This window comes from Tenrec ecaudatus, chromosome 10 (assembly GCF_050624435.1).
Source record: "Tenrec ecaudatus isolate mTenEca1 chromosome 10, mTenEca1.hap1, whole genome shotgun sequence".
NCBI lineage: Eukaryota > Metazoa > Chordata > Mammalia > Afrosoricida > Tenrecidae > Tenrec > Tenrec ecaudatus.
The window spans coordinates 120,669,214-120,693,813 of NC_134539.1; the positions used below are offsets into that span (position 1 = coordinate 120,669,214).

General features: G+C 44.5%; 1 protein-coding gene across 3 annotated transcripts in view; it reads right to left on the reverse strand.

The window, feature by feature from the left end:
- Positions 1-7,988: 7,988 nt before the first annotated feature.
- The window catches only part of USP32 (ubiquitin specific peptidase 32), a 201,818-nt gene continuing 185,206 nt past the window's right edge, over positions 7,989-24,600 (reverse strand). The window contains exons 30-34 of one of the 3 annotated variants that reach the window (XM_075561475.1): positions 15,132-15,323; positions 13,692-13,983; positions 12,881-13,305; positions 10,692-10,784; positions 7,989-10,046 (exon numbers count right to left, since the gene is read on the reverse strand). In XM_075561475.1, coding sequence (XP_075417590.1) covers positions 9,930-10,046; positions 10,692-10,784; positions 12,881-13,305; positions 13,692-13,983; positions 15,132-15,323 — 1,119 coding nt within the window. In that variant the 3' untranslated portion in view covers positions 7,989-9,929. Of the gene's footprint in view, positions 10,104-10,691; positions 10,785-12,880; positions 13,306-13,691; positions 13,984-15,131; positions 15,324-24,600 lie in introns of all 3 variants that reach the window. The other 2 variants (XM_075561472.1, XM_075561473.1) reach the window with 2 other exon arrangements.

The following is a 24,600-nucleotide window of genomic DNA, read 5'->3' on the forward strand; positions in this document are numbered from 1 at the left end:
GTAACCCACTACCTTCCCAGGGTTCTTCTCCCCACACTCTGGGGTGTGTTTGCAGCTCCAAGCCACGGAGCGCTCGGTAAACAAGGAGGGGCAGCACAAGGGCTTCCAGCTGGTGAAACAATAAAGTGCACTGGGAGGGAGCAGGCGGCCTGGCTGCTGGCTGCAGTCTCTTCCAGGGAAGGAGGGTGACCGGCCTTCACCTTGGTTGATTGCCTTTCCCTCCTGGCCCAGATAAATAAGAGGAGGAAAATGGCCTTTGGAAAGGCCCACCTGGCTGCCGCTCGCTGTGATTTCGGCAGACCAAACAGGCTCACCTGAAGCGCTGCTCGGTCCCTGAGCCAGCCCTACATGACTGACTTTCTGAAGGCTTCAAGGGGAAAGATGTCATAGAGGATCTCTGACCCCGAGCCCACAGAGGTTGCCCTGGCTGCAGCCTGCCTGCTACATCCCTTCAACCTGCGCAACTGCAGCCTCCTCATCTGCTTCAGCTGCTGTGTCCACTGGGGGGCCAGGATGCTCAGTAGTTAGGCAGTTCAGACAGTAATCCTCCGTGAGGTGATGTCTTTGGCGTGTGGCCTGCTTCTAATATAAGTGGACCTCGTGGAAAAGCTTGCTCGCGCTTTGCTGTCTCTGGATCCCGCATCTGTAAGGTTTCTGGGGGTGGTGGTGGTTCCTCAGTTCTTGCTTCTCAACGCTGAAAGAATTCACATGGCAGAAGCACTGTTGTAAATCCAAGTAACTTTTATGAGGGAAAGGGAAGTTTTGGAAAAAATATGTGAGAGAGACCTGAGAACGAGAGCTTGAGCCCAGAAGAGGGGTGGGTATGGGCGTGCACCCCCACCCTCCAAGAGAGCACCCGAACAAGAGGGCAAGCCTGCCCTCAGGCTGGTACTTAGCTCCTCTTATTCCCACTTGGGGGTGTGGGTGTGGCTGAGGATACTGGCTGACTTTATTGGCTGAGTTAGCATGGACCTGTGTGATATCATGTCACTGGTGCCTAGTCTGTGCACCCAGATGGCCCTCCCACCAGGGCCTAGGTGACCTGGGCCTCTGCATGCCCAGTTCTAGATTGTCCCCATAGGTGTCTAAGTATTGTCCTGACCTTTCCAACAACCCTTTTGTTGTGGCAGGGCCAGCTGGTCTTCATTTAGCATAGGCATTCGGTGGATCAACCCTCTTTATCCCTAATCTAGGGACCTGCCACAACTGGCAGGTTCTTTGGACTTGGCCCAACAGCCTGCTGTGTTGCCTGCTAATCTTGGGAATCATTTGCTGCTTGCAACCTTACCTGCAGACTGTGGAGTCCTAAGGCTCTGCAGCAAGAAGCCTGTTGTCTGACCGGCTGATCTTGACCTCAGGAGCCCCTGCAGGTCCGTGACTCAGAGAAGCCCTCAAGCCAGCTTCTTGGAACTCGCTCCTCTCTACAACGATGTGAGCAATTCCCTGGAAAGGAACCTCTCTGTGGATGTGTACATAGAGAAGCTGCTCTGGGTTTGCTTCTCGAGAGAACCTGGTCTAAGACAACCACTGACCTACTCACAAGGGAACTGCCCCTCAGAGCAGGCAAGTGACGGGCCCGGGATCACACAAGTCTGCAAAATGTAACACAAGCACTGCAGATGAGATCCCTGTCCCATGGTTTCAACTAAGATGACTACTCTGAGTTTGGGGTGATCGCATAATGTGAGAATGTCATAGGCATCTCCTACTTCATTCTGGGAGGCTCCCCATTGAATCCCCAAATGGGCGTCTCTCTCCCACCGTCCAGTCTATAACTCTACCTATGTTGGGATTAAACCAGCAGCCGCAGAGGGACCTGCTATGGAGAACTAAGGGGTGGGCCTAAAGACCCATCACAAGGACAGAGAAATTCCTCTGCTGGCTTTACATGCCACCACCAGTCAGGCTCTGTCCTCCCCTCCATTCCCTTGGCACCCCCCTCCGTGGTTGGGCTTCTCCCTCCAGCATGCGTCCCCCTTTTTCAGAGCCCTTGTCTCTTCCTTCACCTCTAGTGTGGCTGTTTTCTTTCTCGTTGCATGAAGATCTTTGATCTCCCATGAGCACAGTAAGCCTAGATTCAACTGTGAGTTCCCTTTGGGCTCCTGGTAATGCTCAGAGCTCAGTCCGGCAAATGTAGATGCTTGTGAAAATGGGCAAGTGAAATGGCAGATACGAAAGTTCACTTTGCAATAAAAATAAAATGTCTAACAAATGTGTGGACGTCTGCAAGCCATATGAAACTATCCTGCCACCATAACCAATGCGCCCTACGTCCTGTACCTGGGGCTGACCTTCAAATGCCTATAGCACATGGCTCCTGCCTGCTTATCATCCAGGATGCTCCCAGGCACCGGTCCACCTCAGCCCAAACAGATTCACCCCACCTGGAACCCTGTTTGTGCACCTGCCGGCCGGCTAGCTGTACTTCTGACAATGTGAGCCTGATCCTGCTTCCTGGTCCGACTCACTTCTCTCCTCCATCCATCTTTCCCAACAAGTCCTCGTCAGCAGCCCGCAGTTCAGGTCCTCAGGAGACAATTACGTTTGAGAGCTTTTGGATAATTATCCTTGCTCCTCCTCCTGTGCGTGCTTATGCATATCATCTTCCCCTAATTACTCTGGAAGTCGCACTGTCTCCTTGTATTCCTTGCCTGGAGCAGCCTTTTCCATAAGTGACCAATCTGCAGACCGGTGCAATCTGGCTGCTGCACAAGAATCCCAGAGAGGACTTATTAAAATGCATATTCTTGGACGCACAGGAGAGGGAAGCCCCTAGTTCTGGGTGACAATAAGCACTGGGCCAGGTACATTACAGGGACAAATAATAACATCCTTCCCCTATGTAGGAAAACCACACACAAGTAGAATGTGACAATGGTAGGTGGGACTCCTGGTTGGATGTGATGATGCTGATGAATTGCTGTGTTGGACACCACTGTCCCCAAGGAATCACGTCCAGGGATCTGGACACAGGGATCTCTTGCTGTCAAGCGGATTCTGACTCGAAGCGACGCTGTAGGATAGGGAACTGCTCCACAGGGTTTCCAAGGCTGTCCGTTACTTTCTAGAAGCAGATTGCAATGGTTCTCTCCCACGAGTAACTGGGGGTTGAACCATTAACCTTTTAGTTCTCAGTCGGTGTTTAACCACTGTACCAGCAGGACTACTTTTTCACAAAGTAGGTGCGCACCAAGTGTTAGCTGGATGGCTCTGGATTGGTGACGATCATGGCATGGTTGTTATCCTGTTTCTGCTTTTTAATTTCCCTAAATGGAATAAAGCGCCCTGATGGTGCAGCGGGTTACGAGTTGGGCTGCTAACCGCAAGGCCAGCAGTTCGAAATCACCGGCCACTCTCTGGAAAAAGATGGAACTTTCTACTCCTGTAAAGAGTGACAGCTTCGGAAACTCACAGGGGCAGTTCTACCCTGTCCCCTAGGGTCGCTGTGTGTCAGCACTGACTTAATGGCAGTGAGTTGAAGCAGGAACTGATTTTATTTTAAAAGTTTTTATTGTGAACCGATCACCAGTTTTACATTCGACTCAGTTGGTCTCAGCTTTTCTATCGCAATTCCCCCATGTGTCGCTCAGCTCACCTCCCCCCAGGTTTTCCATCCCAGGCCTCCTCCATCTTTCCTAGCCCTCTGGACTTTCTTTGGTAAATGCTGTCCTTTTGATCTTGAATGGTTGATTGACTCTTCTCATGGGAGAGAGTTCAGGTCCAGAGCTGCAGGTTAACTACAGGCCATTGTCTGGGCCTATCATAAGGAACTGATTTTAGTTACTGGCTGTCATAACAGCAGCACTAGAATCTGACCTCTGGTTTAATGGGTTCAGCGCCCATGACCTTTCTCTAAGCAGAGGGCATATTTAGTGAGTCATTTATAGAATTCAGTGGGGCCAGTGTAATGTGTAATTAAAAAAACATCACCCACATTTCAAAATTGGGTATTATGCATGCATATCTGAATTTTTGGCTTCTCTTGATGGAAAAGAAAAAGCAACCTCTGGTTAGCGCCGGAGTTCACAATCTAGTACGGCAGTGGTCGGGTGCGGCTGTTAGATGGGAGAGGGGCCCCTCCATTCCCCATTCATGCCTACCCCAGATTTGACTTGGGCTTCCAAACTAGGCCCTGAAAACCTTGGACTTTCTGGGTCCTGCCCCCTCACCTCCTTGGGCAGGAAGTCTGGCTGCTTTTTGCTGCCGCCCCCTGGACGTGTACACATTTCTGACCTTGTGAGTCTGTTCCAAGGAGCCTGCTGTACATTACCAAATGGCATCGCTACTTCCCAAGCTCTACCTGTCCTGGCCAAGTTGATTCTGACTCCTAGTCATCCTGCAGGACAGGACGGAAGTGCCCCACCGGCTTTCTGAGACCACAGATCTTTACGGCATCGGGTGGCCGGGTCTTTCTCAGCAGCTGCTGGGTTCAGAGTGCTTGCGGCCTTTTGGTTAGCAGCTGAGCATTCTAGTAACGTGCTAGGTCCAACTTTTAAACAGCAGGGAAAAAAATGGGACAAATGAGCTCCTCGCTCCATTTCCCCCTTTGGTGGTCTCTCCAAGTAATGAAGGTGTTGTCAGTGAGCAATGCCACCAAGTGGTGGAGAAACTCCAAAGGGAATCACCCCGCTAAGGTGTCAGAGGAAACCAGCCTCTAACAATATCGCAGGTCTGTAGGTCCAATTGTATGGTGATCATATATAAAGATTATAGTAAAGTCATAGAGAATAGGAGAGGTAGAAAATAAAATAAAGGAGTCACGTTTTATGGTAGCATGCTCACCTCAGGCCCTCTTGGTGGTCCATGTGGAGGTGGGAGACGAGAGGAGAAAGAATTTATTTCTACCCAAGGCTTATATATACTTAGGGGTGTGTGCAAGCCCCTCTGATGGCAACAACATGTTACAGGAAGGGGTTGTACTGTAGGCAATACAAGCAATGGGAGGGGGACAACCTGGGGGTGTACACCCAATAGGAAGGGGAGGGACTAGGTACACGACAAGATGGGCGAAAATCCTAGACTCAAGAGGGCAGCCTCACCTTGGCCTTCCTTGAGTGGGCTTGGCCTTTTCTCTGGACTCTCCAGGAAAACAATCACTATCCTTATCAGTAGAGTGTGAGCCCCACCTATGGTGGGGACAGACAGTATAGTCTGATTGCTCTAGATGGCTGAATGCCTTCCCGCAGCCGACTACACAATGAGCCTAGCAAGCAGGTGACAACCTGGGGAAAAACCTTCCTGCACCCCACACTAAGGGGCCTCTCGATTCACAGGGCCCTCAGAAAGGAAGCAAAGGCAAAGCACTGGCCACCTCTCCAAGCCGGTGGTTCTTTACAAAGTGCACGTAAAAAGGCAGGAGCACAGCCTGGAGTTTTATGATCGGCAACTTGGATGACTTACTGCTTTTTAAACAGAGTAACACCGCTGCTGTCTCTGCACATTTTATCCCCGAGTAGTCCTTGGTGGAAAATGGAAGCATACTCACAACGGAAAGCTTGATTGATTCAGACTCGTGACTCTACAGGGCATAGTAGGGCTGCCCTTCATCTTTACGAAGCAGACGCCCCATCTTTCTCCTTTAAAAGCAGCAGTGGGGGTCAAACTGCCACCCACATGGTTAGTAGCTGTGCCACCAAACAAGGAACAAATGGCACTGCCCCAAACCCTACCCATCTCAGCCTGAGTCGATTCTGACTCACAGCAAGCCTACAGAACAGGGTACAACTGCCCGTGTGGGGGTGTGTGAAAGAAATTCTTTACATGAGTAGAAAGTCTTCTTTCTCTAGCAGAGAAGTTGGTGGTTTCAAACTGCTGCCCTTAGTTAGCAGCCCAATACGGAAGCCACGATGCTGCCAGGGTGCCTCACAGTGCCACTAGGACTTCTGATCTTTAAGAACAGAATTTAAACATTCTCGTAGTGTATTTCAAGGAATTAAAAACACCACCACCCACAACAAACCTGTGTATGAAACAAGGCTGAAGCTCACTCACGGGCAGGATTGCTCTGCCTTGAACAGGTTGCAAAGGAGCAGGGCCAGGTCCCAGTAAACTTCACTGACTCCTGGTTCCAGCAAACCTGCTTAGCAGCTGAGCCAGGAAAAAAATGTGTCCTGACCTTTGTTCTAAGATCTATATGGGATCAGACTGTTAGCTCAGAAATATAGGGGGCAGTGAGTTTATGGTAATTGGACAATAACCCAGAAAAGCCTAGGGCTCAGACGTATAAGCTAAGAGGTGGGGATTACAACTTTGTAGACACACCAACAGGGGCTGAGGGTGAAGGACCTACCCCCCTAAACCCTAGTCTCTTTACAACACCCCAGTTGCCTCCTTGGCGGCTCTTGTAGAGAAAACTGGTGACACCCAGGTTTCTCATTAGGTACCCAGGGTCATCTCAAAGCATGATACCAAGGAAGGTCTTTTAAACTCTCTCTCAATCCGAGTAAAATATTGTAGGGCAGTTAGTTGTGATATACTTACAAGGACTCCCATTCTGCCCCCCACCCCCCCGCCACGGGATTTCCCTTGGAGGTTTAGGTCATGGTTTGGTTTCATCCCAACTGATCTATTGTTTGTTTAGTACCTCTGCTGCATGTTGCCTGTTGAAGGGCCATCCAAGCTACACAACTAGTCTCTTTGGAGCAACTGAGGAAGACAATTCAGGAACAGGAGGAGGATCTCGAGTCTCTGAGAGCTGGAACTGAATAGATGGAAGTTAGTGTGCTTTGGCAGTTAGTGCCTCCGTGAGTGGCCTCCCTTGCCAGAACAGCAGAGCTGGATGGTGGCCAGTGACCATTCGGATCAGCAATTCTATAGAAGTGTCCTGATCAAAAAAGCAGAACAGAATTTCAAATTCTCATGGAATCCAGGAACAGGAATGGGAGTAGCAATACCACCAGGAGGTAGGCAGGGGGAAGGTGGAGAGAGTCAGGGCAAACAGATGGAAATGATTGGCACATGCTTCCACCCTGCCTCCCAGGGGGATGAACAACAGAAACCATAGGGGAAGGGACAGAGCAGTCGGTGTAAGATATTAAGATAATAATTTATAATTTACCAAGGGATCATAAGGGTTGGAGGGAGGGAAACAAGAGGAGCTGATACCAAGGGCTCAAATAGAAAATAATGATGGTAACATATGCACAAATATGCTCGATACAATTGATGTATGGATTATTTTAAGAGGTGTAAGAGCCCCCAATAGAATGATCTTTGAATAAAAAACAAACGATAGTTTGACTAGCAAAACGCATGTGTCCTGACCTTTGTGCTCTTACAGTGTCTGTGTGGTGGGAAGAAACAGACAATCGCAAGTTGAATGCTGGCTAGGAAATGTAGGGCAGTGAGTTGATGGGACTTGGGGAAGGGAGAATAACTGACAAGGATAGGGAGAATGGCTTACACCTCAAAAGAACGCAACCAGTGTCATGACTTTCAGATGTAGAACAAGCTGCTTTGCTGTTTTTTGCTGTTTATATTCTCAACAACAAAAATTAAATAAATGAAAAACAAAAAAACAAAAAACAATTGTAGGATCTCTTCTCTAAGTCTTCATGTACCACCACCTCCCTTCTCCCCCTTCCTCTACCTGAATGCTTTCCAAACCATTCCCTTACAGCAGTGGTTCTCAGCCTGTGGGTAGCGACCCCTTTGGGGGTCCAACAATCCTTTCACAGGGGTTGCTCGATTCACAACAGTAGCAAAATGACAGTGATGAAGTAGCAATGAAAGTAATTTTATGACTGGGGGTCCCCACAGCACGAGGAACTGGATGAAGGGATCGTGGCATTGGGAAGGTGGAGACCCACTGCCTTACAGGGATCTGAGTCGGGCTTCAATCAGATCAGTATGTGCCACCCTCAGGGACGGAGTGCGCACTCTGAGAGGCAGACAGGCATTGTTCAGGTTGGAGGATGAGCCCGGGATCCACAGAGAAAGGCAGATGAGTTTGACTTTTGTGTTTACTTGTGGAGGGAGAAGACAAAGGACAAAGCATCCACAGTATTTAATTTGTTTGGATAATAGTTACAGATAAACAGGTACACTCCATATACAATTACCAATACTTTTTTTTATACAGTTCATATTTCGGTACATCAACACTATTTTATTTACACTCTATTTATGTACATTAACATCTTTCTAAAGTCAGTGCATTGTCAACAAGTTTTATACAGTAATTTACAAGGTGAATGTAGCTAATAGTTAATAGTTAATTTAATAAACTTTCTGCTAATTCATGAATAAAAAAATTACAACCAATATTACACAGATCAAACAACATTAGTAGATTGTGCTACCTGCTTAAATAAAACATATGATATGTAGGGATCATTTAGAATCTTTCGCTTTTTCTTGGGACTTAACCATGTAAGAATGGACAGATTTTGTATACTGAAAATCTCCCAAACACCGAAGTCTTGATTTTGTTGACTTGGTCACATTAAACTATCCTTCCTCTGAAAAAGGTTTTGACCTTAAGTAGCCATTTCAGACAATCTTCCCATCTGCTCTGAGAGCAGTAGAGCCACTGATGTCAGATATCAGAACGCAAATGCTTAATGATACTGGTACCGACTACCTCTGAACACAGAAGATTAGTGCAATCTAGCAATTAATGAGAATCAACTTCCAGGGTCCCAATGAATAAAAAAAGACCAACAAAACAAAACACAAAATGGTACGCTACACTATTTAAAATATATGTTAACAAAAGTTAAACCAAAAAAATGCCTTAAATAAATAACATTTTTATCTTTGTTCCAGTCTTGAATAATGAAAGGAAAATAAAAGCAAGCAATTAACTGGGAAATTAACAAAACAAAAAAAAGGGCACTTAAGCAAAATAGAACTAAAGTTTTTTCCTATATCCACCAATTTCATCAAAAATATCTATGAATAGTCAATGTTTGGGATGTGTTTTGTTTTTAAATGTAATGAGAGGGGAAAATACTCCGAGTTAGAGTTAATTTAGAGCCATCAAATTAGAACAAGTTTTTAAGAGTTCATTTGCATGTATTCTCTCCTTTTTTATAAAGTGCAAAAAAACCTCAATGAACAAAAAGCCACCGCTGACTGTGAACTGGAACCTGGCTCTGTGGCAGGTTTTCTGCTCAGCTCCTTGTGCAACACGTGCATGTGAATGAAGATGATGAAGATGGGACAAATGATGCCACCCTGAGGGGTTGGGGAAACACATTTGAGGACAAGCTAAGTATCCTGCTTGAAAGGATTTCCCAGGATGCTTTTCCTTTCTATAGGGTCTCCCAAACAAGGCGGCTGGAAGGGGGACCCAGCTCTAGAAGAGTCCTGCCCTTCCCGACTTTATAGGGTGTGTCTCAAACACAACATCACAAACAAAAAGCAAGACAAAGAGTGGGAAAAAAGGTCTGGAGAGTAAGTCTAAAAATCTGTGTCCACACCGTAAGAATTGTCGCACATCTTCATGGTCTTGCTTTCCTTGTCTTGTTAATAGAATGGAATAAAACTTCGGGAAAAAGGAGGTAGCATGTCATGTCGTCCCCAGACAACACTACAATTTTGTTTTTCTTTGACTCCAAGGAAATCCTTAGTATTCCATTATGATTACTGGCAAACGCTGTACTCGCTACATGTTTGTTCGAATCCGGACAAGCACAGTTAAGTTCTTATTTGGTCCCAGGTGGCTGCTGCCAAACCCTTTTGCTTACAGGCTAATGGTGGGCTCTGCCTGAGAGTTCTCTACCAGAGAGCTTGTGGGAGACAGCTCAGAAGAAGGGTATGACTATTGTTATGTGAAATGCTATTGTAAGTAGGATTTTTATTTTGTGCTTCAGGGTCACAGGATAAAATAACTACGTTTAGTTTGCGTCTCGGCGACACCTCTGCCAAAGGTCAGCTGCAGGAGCCCGTTCCCTTCGCCAGCAGCCCGCCGAGCAGCCGGCAGGGCCTTACTGCAGGACACAGTACTTTTTGTAGTCGGACTCGAAGTCTTCGTCCATGCTGCTGGTGTCTGCCATCTTTTTGCCATCGATCCTTGGCAGAAATTGTGCATAGTCTGTCCTCTGCTGCTCATAGAAAAGAATGTAGGCAGAGTCGGTGTCAATTTCATCGGGGTGAAGTTCCTGAAGGGCAAGAACAGTCTTGAACATGTGGGTTGTTAATCCTAGCCAGGGGACGGAGGGCCATCCTTGCTAGTTATGGAAGGTGGATGCTTCAATCCACACACCATTTTAGTGCTTCCCTCCACGACTCACTGCCACTGAGTTGAGGCCAACACTCACAGGCAGAGTGGAACTGCCTATTTGGGTCTGAGACAGTACAGTAACTCAGACTGTACTGTACGGGAGTAGAAAGGCTTGTCTTTCCCCACAGACATATCAAACAAATGACCAAAAAAAAACCCCCAACCACCCAAGCACTCTTATTAAATCCCTAAAGTTCAAAAGATGGCAACTTTTCCTCATTAATAAATTCCTTTTCCTCATAATTCATTAGTTTCATCTCCTACTGCACATATATGGTTGTTCCTTTAATATTAAAGTCATCTATAGCTTGATAGTAACAACAATGACAACAAAAAAATCAATTTCCTATTCAGGAAAAAGTCCTTTATTTCAAGCAATACCCCATTGGGCCCTCCTACCACCATCCCCCCTAGGTCTGCTGACATGACGGCTCCTAAATTGCATTCCATGATTGAGAAGACGTACCTTACAACTGCTGTCGTTGTAGCAGTACCACTTGCTGTTGGGGTTTTTGGCATACGTGACATAATGGCCTCCACCCAGAATTCCTGAATGGCACTACAAGAGAGGAGAAAGGGCAGGATGTCAGCAATACCCCACACCATGACCCGGCCACAGCACAAGCATCTTAGCAGAAGGATACAGATCACTGAAGTGGTAAAGAAAAAATGTTTGGAACCATCTATAAACAAACAAAATTCAACAGCCAGAAACTCCAAATCTTATGTAGGTAAGTAACCATTTTAAAATAATAATTAGCATATATATACACACACACACCATAGTGAATGAAGGGGGAAGTGCAGAGTGGAGACCCAAGGCCCAAATGTCGACCACTGGAGATCCCCTCATAGAGGGGTTTAGGAGAGGAGATGGGTCAGTCAGGGTACGATGTAGTACCGATGAAGAACACAGCTTTCCCCCAGATCCTGGATGCTTCCTCCCCCCAACTACCATGATCCGAATTCTACCTTGCAGGACTGTATAGGGCAGAGGTTGTACACTGGTGCATATGGGAGCTGGAGGCACAGGGAATCCAGGGTGGATGATACCTTCAGGACCAGGGGTGTGAGGGGCGATGCTGGGAGAGTAGAGGGTGAGTGGGTTGGAAAGGGGGAACTGATTACAAGGATCCACATGTGACCTCCTCCCTGGGAGATGGACGGCAGAGAAGGGGGAGGAAGGGAGACTCCCGATAGGGCATGATACGACAAAATAACAATCTATAAATTATCAAGGGCTCATGAGGGAGGAGGAAGCGGGGAGGGAGGGGGGAAAAAAAAAGAGGACCTGATACAGAGGGCTTAAGTGGAAAGCAAATGCTTTGAGAGTGATTAGGGCAAAGAATGTACGGATGTGCTTTATACAACTGATGTATGTATATGTGTGGATTGTGATAAGAGTTGTATGAGCCCCTAATAAAATGTATAAAAAGAAAAAAAATGATTAGGGCAAAGAATGTACAGATGTGCTTTATACAATTGATGTATGTATAAGCATGGATTGTGATAAGAGTTGTATGAGTCCCTAATAAAATGTTTAAAAAAATAAAAATAATAATTACTTTTTAGAAATAAAAAAACTCCTTAAAAAAGTTACTGTTGGGACAACAGAAAAGTGGGTGAAGAGAGATGTCAGACAGTGTAAGACATGACAAAATAATAATAATTAATAAATTATCAAGGGTTCTGACCTGATGCAAAAATTATCAAGGGTTCATGGGTGGGGAATGAGGAGCTCACACCAAGGGCTCAAGTAGAAAGCAAATGTTTTGAGAATGATGATGGCAACATATGTACTCATGTGCTTAACACGATATATGTTTGGATTGTGATAAGAGTTGTACAGGCCTCCAATAAAATGATTAAAAAAAAAAAGATCCTGTTATAAAAAAAAAGTTACTGTTGCTTCCAACATATGTGTCACCTGGGTTGGTTTTTTTTCCCCTCTCCCATGCCCCCGCCCCCCTCCACCTGGGGTTTTTAAAGGATGATTTTCCAGACATAGATCATCAGGCCTTTCCTTCCTAGGCACCTCTGGGAGGGCTCGAAGCCTCATGAATCTGCTTAGCAGAAGTGAGCATGTTAGCCTTTGTGTCCCCCAAGAACACACCAGTATGAGGTGGCTCAAGAAGTTTGGGGCAAAAGGAAATTTAAAAGATAATGGAATTTTGCTATGAACTTTTTGGAAGCTCCCTCATGTGAGTGACTTGAACTTGTGACTCCAGTTACAAAGAACTTAGGGTCTCTGCTTGAAATTGTTGTGCATTTTTGTACTTCCAGAAAAACCATGCTGTTATCTCTGGGCCCGTGTACCTTTCTCATCCCTTCGCTGACTGATTCCTTCAGAACGGAGCTTTGGGGTCTCCTCCTCTAGATTCATGTGCTCCTCTGGCTCCACATGAGACCGTGTCCTTCCTATGACCATGGCTCCAATCCAAGTGAACTCTGCCTGCTCACGTGACCATTCCCTCACCACTCTCCTTGGAGTCTACCCAGGCAACTAAGCTATCTCCTGCTAACATTATCTAGCACCAAGTTCACTGTCTAGAAATGACAGAGACCCTGAATAAATGCTTGCTGAATGAATGATGGAAAATGAACAAGCTACTGAAAAGCACAAACCACTTGGAAAGCCATCAATAAACCACTTACCGAAATTGCATATAGATTATAAATAGGTTTAACACGAATAGCTTCTCTTTGGTCATCAGTGCTGCCTTCCTCACTGTGGTTGTCAAGCTGACCATTGCTGTAGCCATTGCCACAAGCCTCGTGCTCATAAAGGAATCCATTGGCCAACGCTACCTCCTGGTCCTGAGGGGTGGCCAGTTCGGGCTGGCTGCCCCCCAGCATGTGCCCTCGGCTCAAGGTATCGGTCAGCTCACAAACCTGCCCGGCCCCATTTTCCTTGCTGGTGTCCAAGTTCTCTTTGCTGCTCGACAGTTTGTTTTTACTGCCAATCTGGGGTAGCCGGAGCCTCCCTTTGCTCCTCCCCAAAGTCCGGGGGCTGCTGTTAGGGCTGCTCGTTTTGCTGGAGGGGCAGCTGGTTCCACTTTTTCGTGATGAAGAAGGTGAACCTGTAAAAGGGAGAGAAGATTCATAAGACTAAAGGTCACAAGACAAACAAGGATTGAGAAATACAGATAGGCTGCTCCTTAGTTCTCACTTGGTAGCCAGTAAGTTACATTCCTGTGTCCCTCACGGCCAAGCCCCTACAGACTGCAGTGCCCTACAGATACAAAAGTACCTCAGACATAAGCAGAAGGCTAATTCATGGCAGAGTCTATTAGAAACATTATTATTAACACACTATGGAGCTTTATTAATAAACCTGCTTTTAGGGGGTCAAATTATTAGACTAAACTATAACCATAATTTATTAAGCACTGTCAAACTCCACTAAGCAAGAGCCAAAGACAGAGAAAATATACTCCCCCTGCCCCACAGCATACTCCCTCCTCACCTTTCGGGCTCCTGACGATGTTTGCGCTGAGCGAGGACGGGCTCTTGCTCAGGGACATCTCTTCATCCCCAGCTGAGGAGTTCTGGCCTTCACCTTTCTTCATCTCTCCCACTGGGGCCCGTGGGTCAGAGAGGCCATCCCCCTGGGGTGTGAGTGGTTTCCAGTGACAGAGAGTCGGGTCCCTTGGTACCAAAAAAGCACTAGGGTCAAAACATTCACGAGGAAATTTAACAATTTTCTGGGATTTTATCCACCGGCCATTCACAAATTGAAATCGTTTGAGGTGAATAATCTGGAGAAAAAGTAAAAAAAAAAAAATCTGTGTTAAAGGGTTGCCAGATATGAAGGGGCTTTAAAAAGTATATGGAAATGGAAATGAAAGAAAGTGGAATTCTCCATAAGCTTTGTAAAGCCCCTCCTACATTCATATTTTAAAAAATAGGCTTAATTTATTTGAATGTTCAACAATGTATAACATTTCCTCATTATTCTTTAAAACATGACTTTTATAAATGACTACGTTTTATGTTTTGAGTGGTAGGTATATGTTCAGTATTCATCAAATTGATCATTTAAAATCTATGCATTTTAACTGTATGCTAATTATATCTTACACTTATAGTAGTATTACATCTGATATGATACCCTCACACCTAACTGAATAAAGTGAAGGAGCTGTCTGAATGAAGGGACAGCTCAAGTATGCCTCCTTGTAAATGACTAGTATGAGGGCAGAATTCATATGTGGGCATGAAGGAAATCCCTAGGAACCTGTGTCAGGAATGAAAAGTGTACATTCACAGTCTCACTCACAGTCCAGTAGGATGAAGACATGCTCAAGTGTCAGTAAGCTGTGAGGATGAAGGGGAGGAGAACAGAATGGAACACGTGAAGGCGAATGATAGGGTTGAATGACCAAATTTCATATCTAGGCCTCTCAGAACAGGAAGATTAACACAAACTCTCTTGATAAGCAGAAGACAGAAGTGAAGTGAGTTGCACTTGTGTGCATGTGCACACACTTCACTCCTGAGTGTGCCAAGGGCCATGGGACCAAGTGGAATAGAAGTTCAGTTGCTGCCTATCAAAAGCACCTATCAAAAGCACCTACTGGTGTGGGTGAGAGGGTAAAGGGGTGCAGAGAAGGCCTTTCAATCTCTCCTGAAACGGAAATTCACCAGACTATGCCACTTCTCACATATTGTGCTGAATTAATTATTTGGTCTACAGGATTTCTCTCTTCTGGGATATAATCTCTTTAGAAACAGGAACTATCAAATGTCTGTAGAACAATTCATCTCTGTGTCCAACACAATTTTGTACAGAAAAATTGTCTTAAACAGTCCTGCCAGGTGGTGGGTCTTATTCTAAAAATAACAAAAGCTCCCATTGGTTGGATGCTTCATGGCTTTGTGCCAGAGTCAGTGGGCTATACCATACCAGAATAGGGGGAAGTCTCCAGAGATCCAGTTTCTTGGTTGCCAAGCAGTGGGTCTTACACTTGGAGCAGTAGTACATCTCGTTCTCCCCCAGCTCCTCCTCACTGGTGAAGGCACGGAGACAGCTGTCCAGGTTGATGGGTTCAGCTTGGGCTCGCCGACTCTGCTCCACACTCTCATGCTCATCCATGACCTGTAGGAGGCACAGGGACACACTTGAAATGGGCACCTGGCTAAGCTTCAACCTCTTACTCACCTTTATCATACTCTTCACTAGAAGAAGGGAGCCCTGGCAGTATAGTTGTTACACACCAGCTGCTAAACAGAAGGGTGGCAGCAGCCACTTCCAGGAGAAAGATGAGGCTTTCGACTTTCATAAAGAGCGACAGTCTCAGAAACCTAGAGGGGAAGGTCTGCTCGGTCCTGTCATTATGTGTAGAAATCGATTCAAGGGCACTGAATTTTTTTCTCTTCTCTCTCTCTCTCTCACACACACACACACAGTCTTTGAGTATGAATAGCATCCACACATTTATTCACAAATATTAAATAAATAACATCCTGGATGAAATGTTTATTTATATGACCAGTTTTTCTTTTTTTTTCCCCAGATGTAAAAGATTTATTTGTGTTAGTTATGCTAAAATCTTATTCCATGGGTATCCAGCCATCCAGCTATGACCAGTTTTTCTTAAAGAAAAACAAAACCCTCACTGACCCATAGCCCTACAGATGACAACATTGGAGACACAGTGTGGTAATTGCACCCGATCTGACCCTACCACACCGAGGCAAAACACTAAGGGAGTTTAACAGAAGAGCAAGGGGAACAGAGTAAGGAAGTCCTGAGGGAATACCAAAAATAGACTTTTGGGCCAGGGCATGGCACCCACCAGACTGGACCGGAAAACACTCCTAAAGGTTAACAAACAGACCTTGAACTATTTACAGGCTTTTCTTTTTTGGCTCATTGTTTTCTTTTCTTTTGTTGCTTTGTTTTGCTCTGTCTTGGTTTTGTGCATATTATTATCTCTGCAGGTCTAAGTAGATAAGACAGGTTGGATAAACAATCTGGAGGAGAAAACAATGGGACCTATGGTTCCAGGGGTACATGGGAGAAGAGAAGGCGGGGGAAAGGAAGTGGTGTTAATAAACCCAGGGGCAAGGGAACAACAAGTGACCCAAAATCGATAGTGAGGAGGGTGTAGGAGGCCTGGTAGGGCTTGATCAAAGGCAATGTAACCAAGAGAAATTACTGAAACCCAAATGAAGGCTGAGCATGATAGTGAGACAAGAGGAAAGTAAAAGGAAATAGAACGAAAGAACCAGGAGGCAAAGGGCATTTAAAGGGGTCTAAATATAGGCAAGCATATTATGAAAATATATGTATATATGATGATGGGGAAATAGATCTATGTGCATATATTTATAGGTTTAGTATTATGGTAGCAGATGGACATTGGGTCTCCACTCAAGTACTCCCTCAATGCAAGAACACTTTGTTCTATTAAACTGGCATTCCATGATGCTCACCTTCCTGACAGGATCGCTGAAGACAAATGGGTGCATAAGCAAATGTGGTGAAGAAAGCTGATCGTGCTTGGCTATCAAAAGATATAGCATCTGGGGTCTTAAAGGCTTGAAGGTAAACAAGTGGCCATCTAGCTCAGAAGCAACAAAGCCCACATGGAAGAACACACCAGCCTGTGTGATCACCAGGTGTCTTAAGGGATCAGGTATCAAAGAACAAAAATCATATCATTGTGAATGAGGGGGGAAGTGTGGAGTGGAGACCATCTGGAGGCAAATGGACATCCCCTACAGAAGGGTCATGGGGAGATGAGCCAGTCAAGGTGCAGTGTAGTAATGATGAAACATACAACTTTCCTGTTTTTTCTTCTTAATAAATCATTTTATTGGGGGCTTGTACAACTCTTACCACAATCCACACATACATACATTGGGTCAAGCACTTTTGTACATTTGTTTCCTTCATCATTCTCAAAACATTTGTTTTCTACTTGAGCCCTTGTTATCAGCTCATTTTCCCCATCCCTCCCTATTCCCCCCTCCCCTATGAACTCTTGATAATTTATAAATTATTATTGTTTTCCTCTAGTTCTTAAATGCTTCCCCTCCCGCCCCCACTATTATGATCCCAATTCTACCTTACAAATCTGGCTAGACCAGAGGATGTACACTGGTACAGATAGGAACTGGGAGCACAGGGAATCCAGGACAGATAAACCCTTAAGACCAGTGGTGAGAGTGGTGATACTGGGAGGGTGGAGGGAAGGTGGGGTAGAAAGGGGGAACCAATCACAAGAATCTACATATAACCCCCTCCCTGGCGGACGGACAACAGATAGGTGGGTGAAGGGAGAAGTCGGACAGTGTTAAGACATGATGAAATAATAATAATTTATAAGTTACCAAGGGTTCATGAGGAAGGGGGGCCAGGGAGGGAAGGGAAAAATGAGGAGCTGATACCAAGGGCTCAAGAGAATGATGATGGCAACAAATGTGCTTGACACAATGTATGTATGTATTGTGATAAGAGTTGTATGCTCCCCGCCAATTAAAATGATTAAAAAAAAACCCCTCTGAATGCATCCACATGACGAAAGTCAAGAAGAAAGAATTGCCTATCTCTTTTGAAATCCTGAAAACGTATGCCAGCTAATACGTGACCTGTAACCAGTGAGCCAGAGCATCATTACAATGCTGCAGACTCTACAGAGGCTCAGAGAAGTAATGTCACCGAGACACTGATGTTAGATCTGGACTAAAGAAGACAGGGAAGAGAAGAGCTCCTGAGAGGACAACGCACTAGAGCATCAATCCTTACAGAATACAACTCATTTGCACAAGGGCTCAACATAACAGTTATCAAATCACCATGTACATCACTGTCAGCCTCCTGCCTAATGGGCCCTTTTCATCTGAGATGACAATAGAGTGAGGTTTGGGAGCCAGAGGATGTAAGTGTAAAGGAGAGACAGCAGAAGGGAGCAACATTGGGGGCTGGGGGGTGGGGGAGGCTGTGTGTTAGGGCTGGCGGTGATGGGGAGAGCAAGAGGAGCAGGGACCTAGAATAAAAACGAACAGGGACAATTCCACCCTCCCCCAGTTGTGGCTGCCACCTAACAATAACAGGCCAGAGCCTGGCAGCTGGGACTCTTCTGCTTCATCACATGAGACAGAGGCACAGGATCAGGACGATGCATACCATCAGGTGACTAGGCAGGAGACTTCACTCCAGGGTGGAGTTTGGACTGTATAAGGCTTTAAAAAGTTCTTAGAAATATGGACTTAGAAGATTTTTCTATGAACTTTTTAAATTGTTGTTGCCAATTCAACAATAATTGGCAGTGCAACTCCACCCATAATCAATGTGATTTTCCCATCATTTTTAACTCCTTCAACCCACCTTGTGACACCGTTTTTGATGATGATGTTAATTACAATTTCTTTTTAAAAATATTTTCTTAGTTAAAAATTTATTTTTCTTTGGGATTTAATACATGTATCATATTCCATAGTTTTTTCTGCATGTATCATATTCCATAGACAGTTTTTTTCTGCATGGACTCCTTGCCCATCATCTCCCTTTTACACGGCCCCTCCCACTGTAACCCCCCCTGAAATCTTTATTCTACTTGCTGTTACTATAGGTTCAACTATCCTAGGTTTCATATACCAAGAAACAGAAAAACATATACTGTATATATTGGTATATAAGCCGAGTGTTTAAGCACATTTTTTAAAGCACATTTTTAATGTAGTTATTGTGATAAAATAAGTGCCTTGGCTGATATTCGGGTCGACTTATACTCGAGTATACACGGTACTACAACTTCAAGAGGGTGACCTCCGATGACATGACACCTCTGAGATATACCCCAATATGAACAAACACTAAACCAAACAACACAAACCAAAAATACAGAAACTTTTGGAAACCAGATCAGGTCCAGCCTGCATCATAGCAAAGATCTGTGGACAAAGTTTTAACTGATCAATTTAGATTTATGCCTTTGATCTTCTCTAGTCATCTCGCCCAAGCACACCCAAGCAACATATTCCTCCCATCCCTCAATTGTCGAGAGGAGAATTCCCTGGAGGCTTATTTCCCATGCAGTTCTACCAAGGAGCCTTGGGTTCCCACTGCCATCTATCGTCGTCTGCACACTGGATTCTCACAATTTAGGCTCTGATACTGATCCCTCCTTTGACTTCGGATTATATGGATTCCAATCCTTAGGTGCCTGATGATGGTGTGCTTCTTCCATGCGGACTCAGTCGACATCTCACTTAGATGGCTGCTTGTTTGGAGACAAGCCTTTTAGACAGACACCTGATGCTATTTTATCTGATAGCTGAGCATCATCTAAATTCTTCACCACATTTTGCTCTAGAACCTGTTTCTTCTGTGTTCCCTATGTAAGAACTAATAGTTTCTTAAATTGGAACTAGGATTTAGTGTGAGCCCAAACCCATTCTGGATCTAAGCTTTTAAAAAAATTTATTATTACTTGATAGTTAATATTTATGTCATATCATTTCATAGTTCAATCATGTCAAACAGAATTGTAAAATTGTACAATTGCTTCCATATTCAATCTCCAAACATTTCCTTTCCAGACTCCCGAACATTGTCTCCCTTTTATCTCCCATCCCTGTCTCCCCCCCTTTCCGTAGCTCACCCCCCATGCCCTTGTTCTATTTGCTGTCCCTATAGGCCCATCAATCATGGGTTCAATTTACGCTCAAACAGAAAAATAACACAACTTCAAGAGGGTGACCTCCAATGGCATAGCACCGCGGAGATACACCCTTAATATGAACAAACATAAACTAAACAAAAGAAAACAGAATGTCCCTCACAGGATTGCCGGAATATGAACCTTTTGAAGCCTCTTAAGTCCAACAATTGACTGACCTCTGTCTGGCAAAGGTCACAGACACCCTGTCCTCCCTTCCAGAAGAGCACCGTGGATCTTTGCGAGAGACCATTTCTTCATTTCCTTTACCAAACTGGTCAAAGGACAATCCATTTGGAATAAGCTTTTCTGGTGAGATTAACCCCACCCCCGGCCCCAAACACATAAGGATGCTGAGTCACGGGCGGTCGAGTGCTTCTGAAAGCGATCAGGCTTGCGGTGGATCATGCAAGCAGGTCCTAGGGTTGCATCACAGCCACTCTGAAGAATGTCTTAAAAGGGGGAACTTAGAGGAAAGCTTTAGAAAAGGAAGTTGGCTTGACCTTATGCTCTTTTTTCCTGAACATAAATTCTTCAGTTACAAGATACTAACTCCCATTCATCTTTGGTGAGCTAGACACCCAAGGGAAAAAACCCGACACACTCCTAGAGAAAACATGCCATAACAATCACTGGAATAGCTTTTTTTTTTTTTTTTAGTGGATACTTAAAAAAAAAAAAAGATGCCGCAAATAAGGCAGTGTCTCTTTTCTCACAGCCAGTTAAACATTATCTCCATTATCTCTCCTAGGTAGGTTTTATAGTCACCCACAAATTATAGTAAACTAGTAAAGAATGTTGGTTTTATTGACTATATTTTCTGTGGACACAGCTTATAGAGTTAGAGGGAGACAGGAAGGATGGAAGACAGATAAAACCTGTTTGTGAATTAACAATAATTTCTATGTATTAAAAAAATAAAATATATGATACAGATTTGCTTTACCTCTAGGGTCCACAGCCAGATTCTCCATTACTGTTCTAACAGTCTATATTATGTTTTAATTAAAAAAATCATTTTATAGGGGCTTGTATAACTCTTTGTTTTTAATCGTTTTATTAGGGGCTCATAAAACTCATAATCCAGACACACATCAATGGTGTAAAGCACATTTGTACATTCATCGCCCTCATCATTCTCAAAACATTTCCTCTCCACTTAAGTCTCTGGCATCATATCCTCATTTTTTCCCCATTCTCCCCGCTCCCCCCACCCTCAGTGTGGCGGGATCAGATCGGGTGCAATTCCCACACTGTGTCTCTGGTATTGTCCCCTATGTGTCAGTGAAGGGCGTCATGTCTCATAGTGGGGCCAGCAATGTGGTCCTCTCTATGGAGTGGCTGCTGTAATTGGGAACATCGTCCTCATCCATCCATTGTGTCAAGCACATTTGTAAGTTTGTTGCCATCATCATTCTCAAAACATTTTCTTTCTACTTGAGCCCTTAGTTTCAGTTCATTTTTGTCCCTTACCTCCTTCCCTCATGAACCCTTGGTAATTTATAAATTATTATTATTTTTTCATGTCTTACACTATCCGAAGTCTCCCTTCACCCACTTCTCTGTTGTCTGTCGCCCAAGGATTGAGTTATATGTAGATCATTGTGATCGGTTTCCCCTTTCTGCCCCCACCTTCCCTCAACTCTCCTGGTACTGCTACTCTCATTATTGGTCCTGAGGAGTTTATCTGTCCTGAATTTCCTGTGTCTCCAGCTCTGATCTGTACAGTGTACATTTTCTGGTGTAGCCAGATTTGTAAAGCAGAATTGGGATCATGATAGTGTGCGGGAGAAAGCATTAAAGAACTAGAGGACAGGAGAACAACAAGTCAAATAAAATCAATGGAGAGAGGGTTTAGGATGCCTTGTGGGGTTTAATCAAGTGCAATGTAGCATTGAGGAATTACTAAATTGGAATGAAGGCTGAACACGATGGTGAGATTAGAGGAAAGTAAAAGGAAACAGAGGAAAGAACCAGGAGGCAAAGGACATTTATAGAGGTCTAAATACAGGCATGTATATATGTATGTATGTGTGTGTGTATATATATATGAGGAGAACAGAACTATGTACTCTTATCTATATGTTAAGAATTAAGGTTGCAGATTGGACATTGGTCCTCTACTTAAGTACTCCCTGAACACAAGAACATTTTTCTAACAATATGGCATTTTGTGATACTCTCCTTCCTCACACAATCGCTAATCACAAAATGGGTGCATAAGCAAAATGTGGTAAACAAAGCTGATGGTGCCTGGCTATCAAAAGATATAGTATCTTTCGTCTTAAAGGTTTGACGATAAACAGCGGCCATCTGGCTAAGAAGCAACAAAGTCCACATGGAAGAAATACACTAGCCTGTGGGATCATGAGGTGTCAATGGGATCGGGTCTCAGGCAACTAAGACCCAGAACAAAATCATACCCAATGTGAAAGAGGAGGTGGTGGGGCATGGAGTGGAGACCCAGTGCCCATCTGTAGACAATTGGACATGCCCTCACAGAAGGGTCACAGGGAAGAGATGAGTCAGTCAGGGTGCAGTATATCACCAATGAAACACAACTTTCCTCTAGCTCTTTGGTGCTTCCTTCCCCCCACTATCATGACCTTAATTCTACCTCACACATTGGATTAGACCAGAACACGCACACTGCTACAGATAAGAGCCTGCAACACAGGCAATCCAGGATAGAGAAACCCCTCAGGGCCAACAAGGAGAGTAGAGATACCAGGAGGGTTAGGGGAGGGTGTGGGGAGAGAGGGGGAATTGATCACAAGGAGCAACCTATAACTCGCTCCCAGGGAGGGTAAACAAGGGAAAAGTGGGTGAGGGGCGATGAAAGACAATGTAAGATATGAAAATAATAATCTATAACTTATCAAGGGCTCTTGAGGGAGGGTGGATGGGGAAGAGAGGGGGAAAATGGGGAGCTGGTATCAGGGGCACAAGTGGGAAGAGAATGCTTTGTAAATGATGATGGCAGAATATGTGCAAATGTGCTTGACACACTGGATGAATGTATGGATTGTGGTGAGAGATGTAAGAGCTCCCAATAAAAGTATTTACCGTCTATACTTGTGTATAAGATGCGTTTTTCCAGCACATTTTTTGTCTATTTTAAAAAAATCATTTTATTGGGGGTCAGCTTTAGCCCAGTGGTTACTTCGCGATTTGAACGAATCATTTCCTGATTCTGCTCAACTAGCCCTTCGGGGATCGAGGCCCGCGGGCACTCCCTGACCCTTTAAAAAAAAATAAAAAGAAAAAAAAATCATTTTATTGGGAGATCATACAACTCATCACAATCCATACATACATCCATTGTGTCAAGCATATTTGTACATTTGTTGCCCTCATCATTCTCAAAATGTTTGTTTTCTACTTGAGCCCTTGGTATCAGCTCATTTTCCCATTCCTCCCTGCCCACTTCACGAACCCTGGATAATTTATAAATTATTATTTTTCATGTCTTACACTGTCTGATGTCTCCTTTGACCCAATTTTCTGTTGTCCATCCCCCAGGGAGGGGGTTATATGTAGATCTTTGTGATCGGTTCTCCGTTGTATCCCACCTTTCCTCCACCCTCCCCGTATCACCACTCTCACCACTGGTCCTAAAGGGATCATCCGTTCTGGATTCCCTGTATTTCCAGTTCCTATCTGTAAAAGTGTACATCCTCTGGTCTAGTTGGATTTGTAAGGTAGAATTGGGATCATGATAGTTGGGGGGAGGAAGCATTAAAGAATTAAAGGAAAGTTGTATGCTTCATCGGTGCTACACTGTACCCTGACTGGCTTGTCTCCTCCTTGTGACCCTTCTGTAAGGGGATGTCCAGTTACCTACAGATGGGCTTTGGGTCCCCAATCTATACTCCTCATTCAAAATGATATGATATTTTGCTTTTTGATGGCTGATACCTGATCCCATCGATACTTTGTGATCACACAGGCTTGTGTGCTTCCTTCCATGTGGGCTTTGTTGTTTCTCAGCTAGATGGCCACTTGTTTATCTTCAAGACTTTAAGACCCCAGATGCTTTATCTTTTGATAGGCGGGTACCATTAGCTTTCTTCATCACATTTGCTTATGTCCCCACTTTGTCTTCAGCGATCAAGTTGGGAAGGTGAGCATTATGGAATGCCAGCTTAATAGAACAAAATGTTCTTGTGTTGAGGTAGTACTTGCGTAGAGGCCCAATGTCCATATGGTACCTTAATACTAAGCCTATAAATATATGTACCATATATACTCGAGTATAAGCCAAGTTTGCCAGCACATTTAAATAAAAAGAAATCTATAGTTTTATTAAGACAAAAACTGACAGGGTAGTATGAAGTTTACATTTAAACAAAGTTTTCCCAGAAACCTAACACATACCTGAATGCAGCTCTAGATGCCAAAAACTGATGAATCTCATGATTCAAGACAAAGCATTTTGGGTATCAGTTAATTCTTAGGATTAAAAAACTTATTTTTTAAATTTAAAGTGAACCACTGCCCCAGTGTGAAAATTTACTCCTGGGACTAGGGCTTTCAAAATCTTTCAACCCGTGAGTTAATTCAGTGAAATATGTGCTGTTAGTGATTGAGCCTCTTTGACACGAGGGGTTTCAGAGTTCAAAAGCAGTGGCTCCCAGAGTGTTCTCCCTCCGAGCATGCACGAGCCCTTGCTCTCCCTCTTTGCCTCCTCTGCCTCCCCCAAAGAGC